The sequence below is a fragment of the Podarcis tiliguerta genome (assembly GCF_965153285.1).
Source record: "Podarcis tiliguerta genome assembly, chromosome: 3".
Taxonomy (NCBI): Eukaryota; Metazoa; Chordata; class Lepidosauria; order Squamata; family Lacertidae; genus Podarcis; species Podarcis tiliguerta.
The window spans coordinates 38722027-38739821 of NC_139536.1; the positions used below are offsets into that span (position 1 = coordinate 38722027).

A 17795-nucleotide genomic window follows, 5' to 3' on the forward strand; every position below is an offset into this window, starting at 1 on the left:
GAAAACGATACTGAATAGCAAGATAGTAAGAGTTTGCCTATGCACATGAATTGACAATGTGGTGAAACGGAAACAAATTGTGATGACAAGGGATTGCCCTTATTAACAAAAATTAACTAATCACAGGGTCTGGGTGGCACCCACCTGGCATTTCTTAAAAGATTTCAAATGTCAAATTGCTGATCTTTTTTTTTAAAAAAAGTTCCTAAGATCAGACACACTCTGAGGACTATAAAATAGCCAATTTGGGGGGGGGGGGGCGGTGGGAGGGATGTGGGAAATAACAGGCCAGTTAGCATAACATCTGTTCCAGGAAAATTGGTGGAAAGCATTATTAAAGATAGAATTATGAGGTATATAAAAGTACATGAGTTGTTGAAACAAAACCAGCATGACTTCTGCAAGGGTAAGTCCTGTCTCAAAATTCTAGAGTTCTCTGAGAGTGTCAGTAAGCATATCGGTTGAGGTGACCCGTTTGATACTGTGTACTTAAACTTCTAAAAAGCTTTTGATAAAGTATCTCACCAAAGACTCCTGAGTAAGCATAACAGACATGAAATGAGAGGGCTTCTTATGGATCAGGAATTGGTTAAGTAGCAAGAAGCACAGAGTAAGAATAAATGGACAGTTCTCCCAATGGAGGATTCTTCTATGGATAGGGATTTTGCATCTCCACCCTCACTCCAACTTTTAAAAAATAATATACCTGGAGAAGCTACTGGCAGTTCCCATGCATTAAAGTTATCTTTTCCCCCCACTCCAGCACCAAAAAAAAAATCCAACACCATCGGAACGAGCAAAGCACAATGCTAATTCTCAAGTTTTTAGCTTTAACACTGGGAGGAAGTCCTCTGAATCTTGTTTAACATTTAGCTGAAAAGTCAGCAGCTGAACATAGGTTAGGGGAACAGAAATAAGTCTGGTTGCCAAAATACCTGGCAACATTAGAATGGGGGGTGGGGGAAAAGTTAAGTAACTTCCAAGTTGCTGTTTTTAAAAGTATCGCAAGAGGGCAATCCTGTATGCATTTCAGGCCTCGGGGGCAGAGTAATTTTTATGTTGTGACCAGCCAGTACTTTTGCAAGAGACCTTGGCATTCCATTCTAGAGCAGCCTTGGGGAGGGTTGCACAGCAGAAGCCTCTAGCATAGACAAAATAAAACAAGGGTAACGACAGGGCAAAAAGCAACGGTTTGATAAATATGCAGTGTTCACTCTTGATGACCACCCTTTATTTCTAGTTTATTTGAGCAATTCTGATACTTCCTGAGAATATTTGAACAGATCTAACAATAACAAGGTTGGTATTTATTTGCATGAACTGTGTCCCCCCCCCCTTTTTTTTCCTGGGGGGAGTTTTCTTGCCTAGTTCTTCCTGTCCTGAAGGTATACTGGAGTGGAATATTTCAGGTGAGCTTCATAATGTAAAAGAAAAAGAGGTAGATAACAAAAATGAAAGTTAATTATCCATAGTTACCTGTTACTATAAAATTTCTGGTATCATCACTGAAATGTGTCAAATCACTGTTATTTTAAACAAATACATTAAAATGCTTATTGTAAAATTACTCTGGTGTCTGGGTTTTCTTTTTGCACCATGACATTATTTCAGCAACTTTTTTTAGTAACTACATCAGTGTGGGGTATCTGCAGCCCCAAATGTTGGACTCCAACTTACATCAGTCCTGGCCAACATGGCCAATGTTTGTAAGAGATTATGGGAGTGGTAGTTCAGCAATTTCTGGAAAGCAATTTCCCCCCAGCCCTGAACTACACAATTAACTTTATTTCAGTGCAGCGCAGCAAGTGTCTTATTCCTTATCTCAATGTGAAAACTGATTAAAAATCCAGATGTTAAACCAGGACCTGATTGATACAGTGCTTCCAGTCACTATTTCATGCAGCCTGTCTAGCAGTTGTTTTAAAAATGATGCCTTGGATCCAGGGAAGCATGGGGCTGCCGAAGCATGTCATGCATGGTGCTGTAGAAAAGGTGCGATAGGTTTCCCATAATACTAGACTCTGGGATCAACCATTAAAGTTGAATGGTGAGAGATTCAGGACAGACAAAGGAAGTACTTCAAACAGCATTTAGTTTAACAATGGCATTCACTGCCATTGTATCTAATTTGATGCTTCTGAAAATGAATCGTTGGGAAGCATGAGTAGGAGTGAAGGGTGCATGCTGTTGTGCTCATTCCTTGCTTGTGGGCTTCCCATAGGCTGGCTACTAAACAGAATGCTGGACAGGCCTTTGGTGTGATCCAGCCAGGGTAGGGGGGCAGTATATCTCTCATGAATCTCCTACAACACAATTATGTTTCAGGAAATGAATGCAGCTAAAAGTGGGATATTCATGCAGGTATAAGCTTGCCCACAAAATGCTAATTACATGGGCCTTTGGTCTGAGCCAGCAGGGCTTTTTTCTTAGGTTATGACTTCCCCAACCTCTCTTGCTCCCAGCAGTTTTCCAAGTGCCTCAAAAAACATTCTGAGGGTTGGGAAACGCTCCTGAATGGGTGAAGAATGGTACATGGAAAGTTGTGGATGTCTAAAAAGCAGACAGAAGCACCTCCTGTGAGCAGGATATTATTTTTTTGGTGATTTTTTTTCCTATTCAGAAGTGTCACTCGAGAGGCTTCTTGGAGAGCTGGGAAAGTCGCCTCCCAACAGCCTCTCACCAGCACTTTGATTGCTCCAGAACGACATCATGCCAAAGAAGAGGTTCTGATTCTGCTAGCCGATTTAACAGATCTTGGAAAAAGTTATCTTCCACAATCTAAATCTGAAAATATGACTAGGCAGTACCTCTGCAAGTGGCATCATTCTGCAGTTTGGGATGGCCAACTGCAGCCTTATAAGCCTGAGGTCTTTTGGTTCAATGCCAAATCATATCTAGATCACTTGGTTGTTTAGGTCTCTGGTGTGAGTCCAGCCTCATCCTACCCATGTGGTAGATTTACTGTATTGTCCACAAAACTTGCTGCACTCCCCCCCCCCCCCGATTTGTATTTTGCATAAAGCCTTTGGAGCAGGCCAGTTCTTCGGGGCTACAAATTCTTCTTTGCCCACTACAGTATATCTTTTCACCCAAGATGTGTCTCAAGTATGTAAATTATTTGTAGCACATTTTGCTTGAGCTCAAAGTGGCATTTTACAGTTTATCTTAGAACATTTGTGAACTTACTGGTTCCTTTTCAAACATAAACCGTGAAGCACCTTTTCAGCTAGTTTCTCAGGGCCCAACTAGATAGGATTTGCCCTTTCCTAAAGAACATCCTTGACAGTAGCATTGAGAGCTTTTGGTTGCCTCGTTTCTGCTGTAGCTGCTTTCTTACCTGGAACAACCCTTTGATCTGCGAAGAAGCACTGTTGGGCAAACCCCATTTTTCCTTGCAGAGACAGTTTTCTTGCCATAAACAATATGAAGTATTCATACACCTCTGCCTATGTTATTTTGAAACTCACATAAAACAATTATCATTTGACAGTTCTCACTTTATAAACCATGACAGGAGGAAGATGGGCAAAGCTGGCAGAATGAGAGAAAGTGGTCATCAATGGTGGGGGCAGGGAGTAATAGTGCTTAGAAATAAAGCACTAAAATTGCTACTGGACTATGCAAGGCTGGACTATTTTACAGTTATAGCCTGACTTTGCTCCAAGGAGTTCATGGTGGTGTACATGGTTCTTCACCTATCCTCACCAACAACCCTTTGAGGTAGGTTGAATTACTTTGGGGGTGGGATTCACACATAGAATCTAACATGGAGCAAAGACTGGTTGTTGGGACTCCCATCATCCCTGACCTTTGCCTTGGCTGGCTGGGGAGTCCAAAATCTGAAAAGTCACAGGTTCCCTCTTTGCATGTTAAAGAAATGGCTATCTGTTCTCCTTAACCTTGATCTCTATTGCAATCCGGTTTTCATAAGATGTGTGACTAGCAAAAGAAAAATAAAATACAGTGGATGGAAACGGGCCTTGCTGTCTCTTCTTTCACCATCCTACAGATTCGCTGGCTATAAATGGAAGGCTTAGGCAGGCTGGAATCCTATGCTTGCTTACCTGGGAATAAGACTGCTAGAAGGCAGCGTGGCTTATTTCTGAGTGGACACATTGCAATGTCAGCAGCACTGCGCTAGGGAGGTCAGCGGGCAAGGTCTTCCTCTCTTTCCTGATTATCACACCTGCAATCTGAAGTGGTACAGTCCTGGAACAGTTTTACCTGGTCATCTACTTTTTGTGCTCCTGAGAAGACCCTGTGTCATACTTTTATTACTCAGTTTGCAAAAGTGGTAATAGCTACTGCAAAATTACCACTTTTCGGGGCTGAAAATGGTAATTTGCAATAGCTATTGTTGGCCGCCACTCTATACTATTTTCATCATGCTTCAGCAATCCTCAATAACTAGAAGAGATTCCATTTCTCATGAGGACGTCGATATTTGCTCCTTCAGCGCAGCTTCCATAAACGCTGAACGGCTAGGAGAGTAGCGAAAGGTGAACCATTGCATGCTGGTTGGTGTAGTTTCACAAAGCGGAAACGCCCGTCTCTTGAAGTAATTTGTCCCTTCTCCCACACCGTCCACTCCTCCTCCTTTCAGGCCCAGGGGTTTTTTCTCCCCCAACGTGGTTCCTTTATATAGAGATAGGAAAGGGAAAGCGAGAAAGTCCTTTTAGGGCTGTCCAACAGTTGTGCCTGAAGAAAATATTTATTGACTCTCTGAAATACAACTTCTTGCGTTAAGGGGGGGAAAGAGGGGCTTTATTAGACCAATATGGACCGTTAGAGGCAGAGTATGAGGGAATAGGAGGGTTTTCAAGGCATAGAGCGGAACATTTTTTTCAATCAGGCGCGATTGGAGGCGTCCCTCCTCGTGAGGTGAAAGGTCAGGCAAAGGGGGCCTTCCCCTTCTCCTCGCCCTTCCCCCACCTCCTGACATGCCAACCCAGCAGTCGGCGGCGGAGCAGCTGCGCGAAAGGTAGGTTGCGGGGCGCTGCTGGGCGGGATGGAACGGCGCCCCTCAGTAGGGCGGGGAGGTGGGGGCCAGGCAGGCCGGAGCCAGATCATAACGGAAGCAGGAGCCCCTGAACGCCTGTCCACCCTTGGGTCAGTGTCGCCTGGGAAGGGGGGGGGGTCGGTGGTCGGGCATTCAGTGGGGCTGTTCCTGGTGTGGGGGGCAGGTCTGTGGGGGGCGAGCTCGATATCCCCCTCCCCAGGCTAACCGCGAGGCGAACAGGGCATTCAAGCCACTCTGCGCCAGTCATTATGGTGACCGCTGCATTCTCTCAGGCGTTGCTAACCGAGTCTGGATTTGTTAATTGCAGGTTCTAGGTTTTTCCAACCCCCTTTTTCTTCTGTGCTCATTCTGAAGCCCCGGAAATGGAGTTTGAGCTCATGGAGAATGACATCCTAGAGTCGCTGGAAGACCTCGGGTATGTATGAGAGCAAATATGTGTAAATAACTTTAACTTCGGATTTTTTTTAAAAAAAGTTTTTATTGGGGGGGGGGTTGTTATGTGTCCTCACCCCGTGTTTTGTGGGGCAATCACTTTAGTTTTGTAATCATCACTAAATTCTTGAAGTGTTGGGGGGGGGGAGTTGCGTGGAGGTGGGGAGGGGAGGTTAGTGCTCAGTGTTAGTAAAAGACAATATCTATAGCGGTTTCTTAACGAGATAACATTCTGCGCATTGAAAGATCCGTTCTCTTTGGCCTAGTAAACAGTCTCGAACCATATGATTCATTTCTGAAATAAAACAGCTGTGGAGATGAACTGGATTGGAAACCACTAGGAGCTTTATTTTGGAGGAGGGTTTTGATTTGGACCAATTAACAGAATAACCTGATATTTTACCAAAAGCATCTATCATTTGCATCAAGATGAATATACTAGTCTGAGGTTCCGAAATGAACAAAAGTATATCATCTGCCAATAAAACTAACTTAAGTTCAACTGAATTATGAACTGCTTTGTGAATCTTAGTGTTGTCTAATAGCACTAAAAATGGTTGAAAATACAAATCAACCATCTGCCTCCACCACCTTTCAAGGCATCACAAGATCACAGAGTATTTGGTGTTACTGCCCTGTGCTGTGCATGAAGGCAGGGCCACATCCATTCAGCAGGCTTAAAAAAAATATCAGGCAGTCCAGCATCATTTTAAAAACCTCCACAAAGAAATTTCTACAATGTTGACTCCCCACCACCACCTCAGTGCTCCTTCTCCATAATATTTACTGTTATTCCCTATAAATATATTCTACAATATGAATCAGTTGTCATTCATCCTTCCCTTTTAGCACAAAGTATTTCTCATGCTGCAGCCCTACACATATGTAAAAGTAAGCCTAAATGAACACAGTGAGACATAGTACCAAGGAAACCTGCCTAGACTAATGTTAATCATGCTTTAGCCTTTTCTATGAGGCAAGTGTGATGCTCCATTTATGTGGTGTGGGGACTAGTAAGGCTATTTCTCTCTTGTACCCACACCATTAAAAGCATACTGTACAAAAGGTTCTCATTGCTTTTGGAACATTTCTCTAGCTGCTGCTGCTGCTGCTGCTGCTTTTTTGTAAGATGGCACAATTCCTGTAGTTTTTGTTTTGATTTGTTTGGCTTTTCAGGAAAAAAAGATGATGAGCTAGCAAGTATTTAGAAATACCTGCTGCAGAAAATTTTAAAATGCCTGCAACAGAGGATTTTGCTTACTGTTGCAAATCTTCTGAGTTTTCTGTAAATAGTAGTAATAGATAATAATACACTATGAATGGTAAGGAATTTTGTCGTGTGTGTTCTCAAAAACAAATTTGTTTGCATTATTCAGTAAAGACCTGGATTGGGATCCAAAGAAGTGCTGAAAGTGCATGCATGGGGTAGTACTGTGAGTACAGTGGTTCCCAGTTTGGAAGAGAAAAGCTGCTTTTAAAGCAGAACAGGGGCTTATCTCTTTGGCATTGTTATGGCTGGCTGGGCAGTTGTCCCAAAACATCTGCATCAGTTCTTTGAATTCTCTCCTTGATTCTGTTGTTCAGGGACGTGGTGGTGGGGAGAAGTAGCATGCTAGTGCAGCCAAAAATGAATGTATATTTCCCCCTTATCTTCACTACTATACTTTTATTGTTGTTTAGATGTATCTTACATCTCCAGTCTAAATGCAATCCAGCAGCTGACAAAAAGAGGACAGTTCCTTGCTCCAAGGAGCTTATAATCTAAACTTTGCAAGGGCAAGGAGCAGCAGAGGAAGGACCAAAGGGAGAAAGGGCATCAAACATTAGGGAGAAGAAGGAATGAGAGAGATAATTATAACAAGGGAAAATTGTGAGCAAAAAAATAAAGATGCTGATGAGGATATAGACTTCAATTCAAAGCATGCTAATTTGAAGGAAGTGCCTTTGAAATCACTGGTGGTCCAGATAAATATATTGAAGTGTTAGTGGTGTTATCACCAAATATGCATGGATTACATACCTCAGAAATTGTACAGTGGCTTTTAATAACATGTTCTTATTTTTGTTTGTTTGCCAGTTACAAAGGCCCATTGTTAGAAGACGGTGCTCTGACCCAGGCAGCTTCTGGGGGGGCCAGTTCCCCTGAATATACTAAACTCTGTGCTTGGCTAGTGTCAGAGTTAAGGCTATTTTGCAAACTAGAAGAAAATGTACAAGCGACTAACAGTGAGTAATCATGAGTCTGACACCATTGATTTATTTGTGTCTTTCATATTAACTCTGAAAACATGTGCTGGTATAGATGCTTCCAAAACTGATGTGGAAGGTTTTTCATATGCAAGTTGAACTTCTCAGGAAGCTGAATACTGTGCCCAATGCCACATTCTGTTTTTGCCTACATACCCATGGAATCAATTTTACTAGTTGTCTTCTACTATATTTTGTACAAGTGAGCTTTTTTTTTTTTTAAGTGTTCATTTGAAGACACTATTTTTGCCATTCTGTACCACCTGAGTTTTTAATTTTGTTTGAAATGTTAATCATATTTTTTGGGTTTTTTAAAAAAGAAAATAGGCTATTTTAATCTTCAACCGTGAATCTTGATAACATGTATGGAAGCAGTCTCTTCATAATGTAACTTTGTCTTAACTCATGGCAAAGAGTTAATAGTTGAACCTCTTAAATTAAAATGATCTGTGTCTTAAGGTCCCACCGAAGCAGATGAGTTCCAGCTTGAAATGAGTGGGTTACTGGGTGAAATGAACTGCCCATATACAACACTAATATCAGGAGACGTCACCAAGCGCCTTCTCAGTCAGAAGAACTGCCTGCTGCTGCTCAGTAAGTTGAAAATAACAAAATATTTTTGTTCCTTTTTGTGCCACTGTGGAGATAATTAGGACACTTGTCCTTTCGCTGATGCTTCTTAAGAACTTATGATACTATGATATTTAGAAAGAGAATATAGTCGGATCTGTTGAAGCTTTGGATTCATATCGTCTGTATCGTATTGGAAACTGTCCAAGTAAAAACAACAACCACCAAGCATTTTTCTCTTTGCTTCTTATGAACAAACTTTGTCAGCATTTGAAAGTGAAAAGACATCTCATTCAGAAGTGATGTAGGAAGGAATAGCTGCTCTCCCCAGCTATAAGAACCATCCTGCTCTTGGGAGAGATCTAGCTCCCCCCCCCCACCCTATTTGTGCTTTCTCTGTGCTGTCTTAGTACAGAGTTGTAATTGATATTTATGTTAATAGAATCATAGAATTGGAAGGGACCACAAGAGTCATCTAGTCCAACCCCTTGCAATGCAGGAATCTTTTGCCCAGCATTGCGCTTGAACCCATAATCCTGAGATTAAAAGTCTCACGCTCTACCATATTCTTATGTAAACTGCTTTGTGAGGTTTGCTTGAAAAGCAGTGTTTAAATATCTAAATAAATAAATTTCTGCAAAGGCATGCCGTGCTTGCTTGAGCACTGTTACTCTTAGCAGACCTGCCACTTGCTATTCTGTTTTTTTAGATCCTTCTCTTATCTGAATCTCACCTCTCATTCAGTTAACATAAATATGTTATGGAATCCAGAATAGTTTTCTTTATGTTCACAGCTAACTAAGGCAGATATTTGTTAAAAGGTGCTAAATTGTAGCTTTTCTTCCGCCAGCATACCTCATCTCAGAACTGGAAGCTGCCAGAATGCTCTGTGTGAATGCTCCTCCCAAAAAAGCCCAGGAGGGGGGTGGTAGTGAAGTCTTTCAGGAGCTGAAAGGCATATGTATTGCTTTGGGCATGTCCAAGCCTCCTGCCAACATAACTATGTTCCAGTTCTTCAGTGGAATAGAAAAAAAGGTAAGAACTGAGGGTTTTGCAGTACATAGGCTTGAATCCATGATTTACAGCTGCCATCCTACTGCAGTGGAATGGCATTCTGAAGAAAGCAAGTGACTTTTCTGGGAGCATGATGGACTATGGCAAGAATAGATAGGTGGGAAAGCTCAAATGCGTATATAGAGCACCATAAGCAAACCCTGGGATCCAAGCTCTCTTATTCATTAGGCTTTTGTTTTTATGTTTACTTAATAGATTTATATGCTGCTCTTCAGTAAACATATTTCAGGGCTGCTTACAAATAAAACAATAAGATACAACGAAAAATGCATAGTTTAAAGCAATGAATTTGAAATACTGGAGATAAAGTAGCATAAAACGTACAGTGGGTAAAATTAGGGAGTGAAAGGCCAGGAAAGGAAAGGTGCTGAAAAGACATTGGAATAGGCACCAGGCAAGCCACCTTGGAGAGAGCTTTCCATTAATGTAGCACCACCACTGAGAGGGCCCTTTTCTTCCATCTCCCCCACCTTGCTGCATTTAGTGGGGACTCTTGGAGAAGGGCTTCCACGATGATCTTCGTATACAGGGTAGGCTCATTCTTAAGGACAACCTCCAGCAGTTATAACTAACCCCTGAGAGTGAAAAGTTTTTTTGTGTGTTGTGTTATGGCACTACCCACTGGATGGAAGCCTGTCCATCGGTATCATTATTTCTAATAGCAATGCAAGTTTTCCTGTGCTTGTGGCCAAAAATGTACCATCCATGCACACAAGACGGTATCAGTAGATTTAGGGTTAGACTAAGGTTTGCAGATACTCACTTTTTTTAGAGGGGGAATCCAGTTTTTTTGTCCGGGGGGGGGGGCAGGGGACCGAATCCTCTAAGTGGCATGGAATATTGAGAGACTAAGAGAGGGTGGGGGGAAACTGTCAGTGGAATAGGATGGCTAGAAATGAAAGTTTATAAAGCACTATCTCATTGTTTGAATAGGTCACTTCCTAGTTCACACTGAGAAGCTATTTTAAATTGTCTCCAGGGATGTGGAAGTGAGGCCTGCCCATTGATATTAATAGAGTGATCAGAAATTTTAATGCAGCTAGGGTTGGGCACAAGAACGTCCCCATTGCAAAACAAACAATCGGCCAGTGAGAATTAAGCATGCTCAGTGGGCAAAGAATGTGCACTGGCCGGAATGGAATGCAGCACCTGGAACCCTGAGCAGAAGCACTCACTGCAACTTATTTTCCCCGAGACATATGGTTAAGAGGCTTTCATTCTTGAACAGAGAATTTTTTTAAAGCTGTCTGTCCTTCCCACATTAATAAGAGGTTGTTTACTTTACTGATGCCATCATGATGTTATTAAAGAATTGCAGAAGATTCTTATTTTAAACCAACGCAATTGTCTGAAAACTATAGGAATGTATTCTTTTGTGTAGCTTCTATTATGTATGAAGCATTCAAATTCCCTTCCAAATCCATATGTTTGGTGGGGAAGAGAGCAAGCATTCACTATACGATAATGTGCTATTCTATACTAACATAGTATATTTTTATTACAGTTAAAAGAAACATTAGCAAAGGTTCCTGCAAATCATGTAGGAAAACCTTTACTCTCAAAACCACTGGGTCCAGTTCATTGGGTAAGTCGAATGTCTGTAAAACTCTTTTTATTCTATCCTTGACTCTTTTTGTTTTATATATTTTCTTTCATGTACATTAAGCAAAACTGTGTGATGATTTTTCTCAAGGCCCAGCCAATTCTGATCAAGTTCTCAGTTTTACTTAGAGTGAAGCAAAATGCATTTGAGAAAATAGATTCTTGATTGTCCCAAGTTCAACACATCCAAATTCACAATTGATTGTTATATCTTGACATCCCTCAGGAATGCAGGATGAGGAACCCCATATTTAAGGATTATATTAAACCATAATTAAAGAAGTGACGCAACTTGGGGCAGGGACAGTTCAGCAGTGCGTGATATTTATACACCTATAAATAGAAGGTTACAGAGGATCTGGGTCTTTAGACATCCTGATATGGGGAAGCTTTTACAGTGGTACCTCTAGATAAGAACGGGATACGTTCTGGAGCCCCGTTCGCATCTAGAAGCAAACGTAACTAGCGACGGCACATCTGCACACACACACGTGTCGCTTTTCGCTGCTTCTGCGCATGCGCATGACATTTTGAGCGTATGCGCAAGTGGCAAAACCCAGAAGTAACGCACTCCAATACTTCTGGGTTGCCACAGAGCACAACTCGAACGCGCTCAACCTGAAGCGCATTCAACCCGAGGTATGACTGTACTCTCCAAGTCTTCAATGATGCTGAGCCATTGTTTGGCAGGAACTATAGCCCATCCTAAAATTAGTCTCGGCATCCCCAGTAGAGTTTTTAAGCAGGAGCTGCAGAGTCCTTTTTCTTATTCTGCAGCTAATTACTTGGAACATTTCATCTGATGCTTCTCTTCCTGGCATTTGTTCTTAATACGTATAGTTGTGTTTATTTTATAGATAAGAAAATGTAAACCTTGACCTTCCATTAAAGTCACAGCACTAATAGGAATATTGATATTATAGTTCTTCTAGGAATCAGTGTTAATTTTATCAATTTGGATTTAAAACTTTTGAGTCTTTATGGAACTGTTGTGTTCTTGATTGTCAGCAAGATGAAGGCTACTTTAATTCTAGAATTTTCAAAATTTTAACATCTTTGAGGTAGTGCTGGAGGATACAATGCTGTCTTCCACTGAGAAACACCATGGGACTTTTCCCTCTTCTGTTATTTGCATGTCAAGTAAATGTGAATTGAATGATGGATTAACCACCAAGGTCTGGTCTGCATGTAACACTTGTGGCTGCATAAACCGTAGTTGTTCAAGCCAGGAAAATTTTTTGACTCTTGTACTCTCCCTTAGCTTCCCCCTCTTGCTCAGTGACTTTGACTGTTCAGTCCTGACCTCTTTAAAGTATGGTTTTCTGTTACATCCAAAATGGGGAGTAGTCATTTGATGTTGGTTTACTTGCCAGGAATCAGACCGTGCTTTAAAATTGTAGCCAGTAAACTAACATTAATCTGCAAGTCCCCAATACAGTGGAACCAGGGAGCTATGGTGTTAAGAGACATGGCTGAGAACCAGTGTAATATGTGATATGCATTTTTATTTCAGGAAAAAATTGAAGCTATTAATCAAGCCATAGCCAATGAATATGAAGTCCGGAGGAAATTGTTAGTGAAGCGTCTGGATGTGACTGTCCAGTCGTTTGGCTGGTCAGATCGAGCAAAGGTACAGTGTACATTCTGCAACTTACTTTGGCCGTGCAAAGAACTTTTTTTTCTCTGTCTGCCAAAAAACCTCTCTGATGGCGCTAATGAATATACTAAGCACTTTTGTTTAAAGCTTATATTTCATTTGGTAACTCTTTTGTTGACACTTAGGAGTAAATTTAATCATCAGCTGTGTACTTGTGCTAGGGGCAAGTGAAAACTTCAGTGTAGCTCACTGCGTATCTGCATTTCACATGTGTTGCCAGTATAAGAATGTCATCGCGAAAGGATTATTAGCACTTTGCACTTTTCCGCTTCTAATTGAACAGTTACCCTATAGCATTGCTAATCATTTGCTTCACAAAATGTACCCAAATCACTATATTACAGTGCCTCATAAATATTTATTTTGAACCATTTTTTCTCAGGAGAGCTGTAAATGGGGGAAACTGCAGTTTTAAAATGCAGTCTGAACAAGTTTCAGAAATGCAGAATGAGATACAGACTTGGAAAATGGTTGGCAAAATAGGTAGAGGAAGAACAAAATAACATTGGAGAGAACTTCGAAGCTGGATTTACACCTTATTTATACAAGCTGGTATATTGTCCCATTAGGCACTTTCCCATCAGCTCATACAGCATTTCTCATGAATTGTTAGTTGCCTGCCATGTGGGCCTTGATCTGTCCTTGGAGCTGTTGTTGTTTAAATTGGTAAATAATTAATTTTTAGCTGAATGTTTGTTTACATCTGTTGACTCTCTTCTTTTTTGGATCACAGAGCCAAACAGAGAAATTGGCTAAAGTCTACCAGCCGAAGCGTGCCACCCTTACTACCAAATGCGCTATATCTGTCGCTCACCTCTTGGCAGCTCGGCAAGACTTGTCAAAGATTATGAGGACGAGCAGCGGGTCCATCAGAGAAAAGACTGCATGTGCTATTAATAAGGTACCCTTGTTACATTGATATAATTTAGTTCCTACTGTGCTGTGGATATTAAATAACTTGATAGGGAAATTTTTGCATGCTTTCAGCACATACAATGCACACTCTGTTTTGCCTCTCCCTTCCTTTTACCAGGTTTCAGTGCCAACTGTTCAACCTGCTACATTGCACAGGAGTTGTTAACTGTTCTGTGTCACATGTTGATATAGCACAGAGCAGGGTTCTTCAACCATGGGGCCCCAATTATGTTGGATTGCACCTCCCGTCCTCCCTGACCATTGGTTAAGGTGGCTGGGGATGGTGGGAGTTGTAGTCCAACAACACCAGGGACCTAAGGTTGAAGAGCTCTGGCAGAGAGGATCAGCCTTTTTGAGTTAAAAACATCCCTATATTTGAGAATGAGGTCCTTGTTTACTTAAGAGTATTTTCAGGTATTATTTTGCTAAAGGTTATTGGCAAAAGTCTAGGTAAGGTAAAAGGTAAAGGTACCCCTGCCCGTACGGGTCAGTCTTGACAGACTCTAGGGTTGTGCGCTCATCTCATTCTAGAGGTCGGGGGCCAATGCTGTCCAGAGACACTTCCGGGTCACGTGGCCAGCATGACAAAGCCGCATCTGGCGAGCCAGTGCAGCACAAGGAAACACTGTTTACCTTCCCACCAGTAAGCGGTCCCTATTTATCTACTTGCACCCGGGGGTGCTTTCGAACTGCTAGGTTGGCAGGCGCTGGGACCGAGCAACAGGAGCGCACCCCGCCACGGGGATTCGAACCGCCGACCTTTTGATCGGCAAGCCCTAGGCGCTGAGGCTTTTACCCACAGTGCCACCCGCGTCCAAAAGTCTAGGTACATGCTAGTAATAAATTGGTGTTGCACAAGGTACAGTAAGAGTGTCATACTGGTTTGCAGTATTACAAGGCAGTCATGTAGCAAGAAAATCCTCTATTGTAGCTGTGCTTATCTGTGGAAGCATATTTTGACTTTCAACAAATTTAGCAAAACCTAGTGGAAGCCATGTGGGACTGGATGGATGTGGATGCAAATTCTATGTCAGCCATGAATTTTCTCAATTATATTTGAGAGTCATAATCTTGCCCTATTCCATAATGCGCTACACTGGCTGCTCTCCCCACTTTCTCTCCCAAACACACCCCGGCCCCTCTGGGGAAATAGCAATTATCTAGTATCCATTGCCAGTGCTTGCTAGAGCAGTGCACCCAGCAGAACACTTTTTAAAGTTGTTTTTTTTAGGTGGTGACCAGTGTATGCTATCCCCAAAGTACCCATGCGAAGTGTTGGTGCTGTGCCTGTTTTCTAATGCACTGCCACTCCCCTATATCTCTTGCTGCCACTGTGTAGTCATTTAGGTATCCCAAACAAAGCCCCCACTATACAAGGACCACCACTACCTCTTCAAGACTAATTATTTTCAGAAATGAAAAAAATACAGTCAAAGCTTCCTTAGATTTAAAGCAAAAGAGCAATATATCGCTGAGTCCCAAAATGTAAAATCTATCTGGAAGATACCTTATGTCAATAAGAGAAAATATCTAACAGAAAATTTAAAAACGAAACGTAATGGGCAAGGAAGCCCATTTTTTCTGCATTCCAGATGTGGACCATCTCTATCCCTAAGCATTGCTATAATAAAGGATTACATCTTGATCTGCTGAAAAATCCTTCCCACCCCCCTTCTTCAGTACATCACCCCTGTACACTTCTGTTTTGACTCATTTCTTTAAAGCACAGTGTTTTCAGATTATTAAATAGTGTTATAAATTATTCAGGTACCAGACATGCTTTGTGACTGGCATGGGTCCAGTTGCAATCACATGGAGATCTCTGGATGCCAGGTTGGCATCTCTGGATGCCAGGTTGGGAAAAGCAAAATGTCACTTAGGTACTTAGAGAAGGATCTGAAATATTTTCCTTGAAGTTTGAATTTGTTTTATTCTGGATTGCTTTATTTGATGTGTTGTAAACCACTTTTAGATTTGTTCTTTAAACTATAAAGTGGTATAGAAATGAAATGAATAATATCAATTGCAAAAAAACACCTAGACATTCCATTGTGGCACCCATAACCTAGGTTTAAGGTGCCATTTGGCAATTAGCTTAGATATCAGAGTTTTTAACACTGTAAGTAGTGCAGTTCTTCTCTTGTGTTAATTCTTCCAACACATTGGCTTCTTTTGCTTTTAGGTATTAATGGGCCGAGTGCCTGACAGAGGTGGCAGACCCAACGAAATTGAACCTCCTCCTCCCGAAATGCCACCGTGGCAAAAAAGGCAAGATGGTCCTCAGCAGCAAAGTGGTGGAGGCAGGGGTGGCAGAGGTGGCTATGAGTCGTCCTACGGAGGTCGTGGAGGTTATGAGCAAGGGGGCCACGACCGAGGAGGCCGCGGAGGATATGACCAAGGAGGCTACGACCGTGGCAGCCGCGGAGGGTACGACTCATCCTACGGAAGCCGTGGAGGCCATGAACACGGGGGTCACGAGCGAGGAGGGCGAGGACGTGGTGGCTATGACTATGGAGCCAGAGGGGGAGGCAGAGGAGGCAAACCCCAAGGAGGCTGGACTGATGGTGGAGGAAGTGGCTATCAAGATGTCAACTATAGGGATAGTAACTACAGAGACGCAAGCTTTCAAACTGGGGGTTATCACGGTGGCGGCGGCTATCAAGGAGGTGGCTATGGTGGTTATCAATCTTCATATTCAGGAAGCGGATATCAAGGTGGTGGCGGCAGCTACCAGCAAGACAACAGATATCAAGATGGGCACTCCAATGATCGAGGTGGAGGCCGCGGAGGAGGCCGGGGCCGTGGTCGTGGCGGCCGTGGCGGGCAAGGAGGTGGCTGGGGGGGAGCAAGAGGTGCACAGAACTTTAATCAAGGGGGGCAATTTGAGCAGCACTTCCAACATGGGGGATATCAGTACAATCAGTCTGGATTTGGACAAGGAAGACACTTCACAAGCTGAGGCTGCAAAAGCTTCCATTTGGGCAGAGCTCATGTAATAGATTTTCTATGGTTTTCTTTCTGAATTAGTACCAGGCCATGTCAGGCTGCTTCCGGAAAATGATCTTTGCTTTTGAGCACCTGTGAAAGGTGCGCATAAGTCTGATGCTGCGTAAAATGCAGCATTTCACCTCCAGGAAGCTCAGAACTTTAAGACAGCAGCCCTGGTTCTGTTCACAAAAGGAAAATTGAGTACATGTCTGTCACACCTCTAATATGCAAACTAGTATGTCTGTCGGATTTTACATGAGCTCATTCTTCCTTTAAGAATCTTCTGCTCTTCAAGCCACTTTGAATATTGCTCTTCACCCTGATTTTCTGTAGACAACAAGCTGACTTCAAACCTGTATTGTAAAGCTGCAGGTGTGTGTAGTTAGTTGTGTGCAAGAGCCTTTGAGGTGGGTTGGATTTATGCATTTGTAACTGCACAGAATTGCAGCCTACTTCACGGGGTCCATGTCTATTATATGAGCTCTACTGCTGATGACTTGTTCAATAGCCTTATCTCTCATTGATCAAAACCACACTCATGTCCCCATCAGAGGACCCAGCCACTGTCATGCCACGCAAAGGTCATATAACAAACCGAGCTAAGTTGTGAACAGATAGTATATGTAGCCTTGTGCTTCAGCATAATTCAGATTCATTTCACACACCAAAAAAAGAGTTGATCCCCTGACCAGCCTAATTTTTACTTGAAATTAGCTAGCAGTAATGGCAAGCTGAAACTTGTTTTGTGCACGAGTTAATACCACTGATCAGCAATTATAGGATGGTTTCAATTTTTGGCATCTAACTTAAGACAAAATGCCCTTCAGGTGGGATTGTTACAGTTTTCCTTACTAAAAGTCACATCAGTGCGCCTTGCCTGGGGGTTTTTTTGTGTATGAGTGTGAGTGTGCGTGTGTGTACAGAAACATTGTCAAGCTGTGAAAGAAAAATGGCTGAAGGTGTGCTATTGTATAAAAGGTGAGCAATAAAAGTATCTGTTCTCCTATTGGTTTGTTTCTCTTTACCTTTCAGTTGGTGCATGGGTTACCAATATTTTTGAGCCAGCAGGCACAGCTTGACTTTAGAGAAAATGCTGTGGATGCTAGCAACAAAATGGCTGCCACTGGGCATGGACCAAGTTTGGAAAGAGTAGACAGTGCTGCTGCCCAAGTGTCAGGCTTTCCATGGGAAGTAAGCTTTTGTCCCGAGTGTCGACGTCACACCACAGTTACTACATGGTTGTTGGCTAATAAGAACAGGAAGCATTCCCCAGTTCCCAAAAAAATACAC

The 17795-nt window shown here is 42.3% G+C and overlaps 1 protein-coding gene and 1 long non-coding RNA gene across 2 annotated transcripts; one reads left to right on the forward strand and one right to left on the reverse strand.

The window, feature by feature from the left end:
* Positions 1-1191: 1191 nt before the first annotated feature.
* Positions 1192-4572, reverse strand: LOC310673679. The gene is made up of 2 exons (XR_014509182.1): positions 4065-4572; positions 1192-1414 (listed from the first exon to the last, which is right to left on the reverse strand). It is a non-coding gene; the product is annotated as an uncharacterized lncRNA (long non-coding RNA).
* Positions 4573-4707: 135 nt separating this feature from the next.
* Positions 4708-17511, forward strand: FAM98A (family with sequence similarity 98 member A). The gene is made up of 9 exons (XM_083432210.1): positions 4708-4981; positions 5328-5435; positions 7530-7678; positions 8159-8293; positions 9120-9304; positions 10848-10928; positions 12459-12575; positions 13336-13503; positions 15700-17511. Exons 2-9 carry the CDS (start codon positions 5383-5385, stop codon positions 16474-16476), a joined length of 1665 nt encoding a protein of 554 aa, XP_083288336.1. The 5' UTR covers positions 4708-4981; positions 5328-5382; the 3' UTR covers positions 16477-17511.
* Positions 17512-17795: the final 284 nt, after the last annotated feature.

Coding starts and splice junctions, on each gene's coding strand:
- FAM98A (XM_083432210.1), top strand. CDS start 5,383: ATGGAGTTTGAGCTCATGGAGAATGACATCCTAGAGTCGCTGGAAGAC. Junction 5,436..7,529: donor GAGTCGCTGGAAGACCTCGG/GTATGTATGAGA, acceptor TTTGTTTGCCAG/TTACAAAGGCCCATTGTTAG. Junction 7,679..8,158: donor AAATGTACAAGCGACTAACA/GTGAGTAATCAT, acceptor CTGTGTCTTAAG/GTCCCACCGAAGCAGATGAG.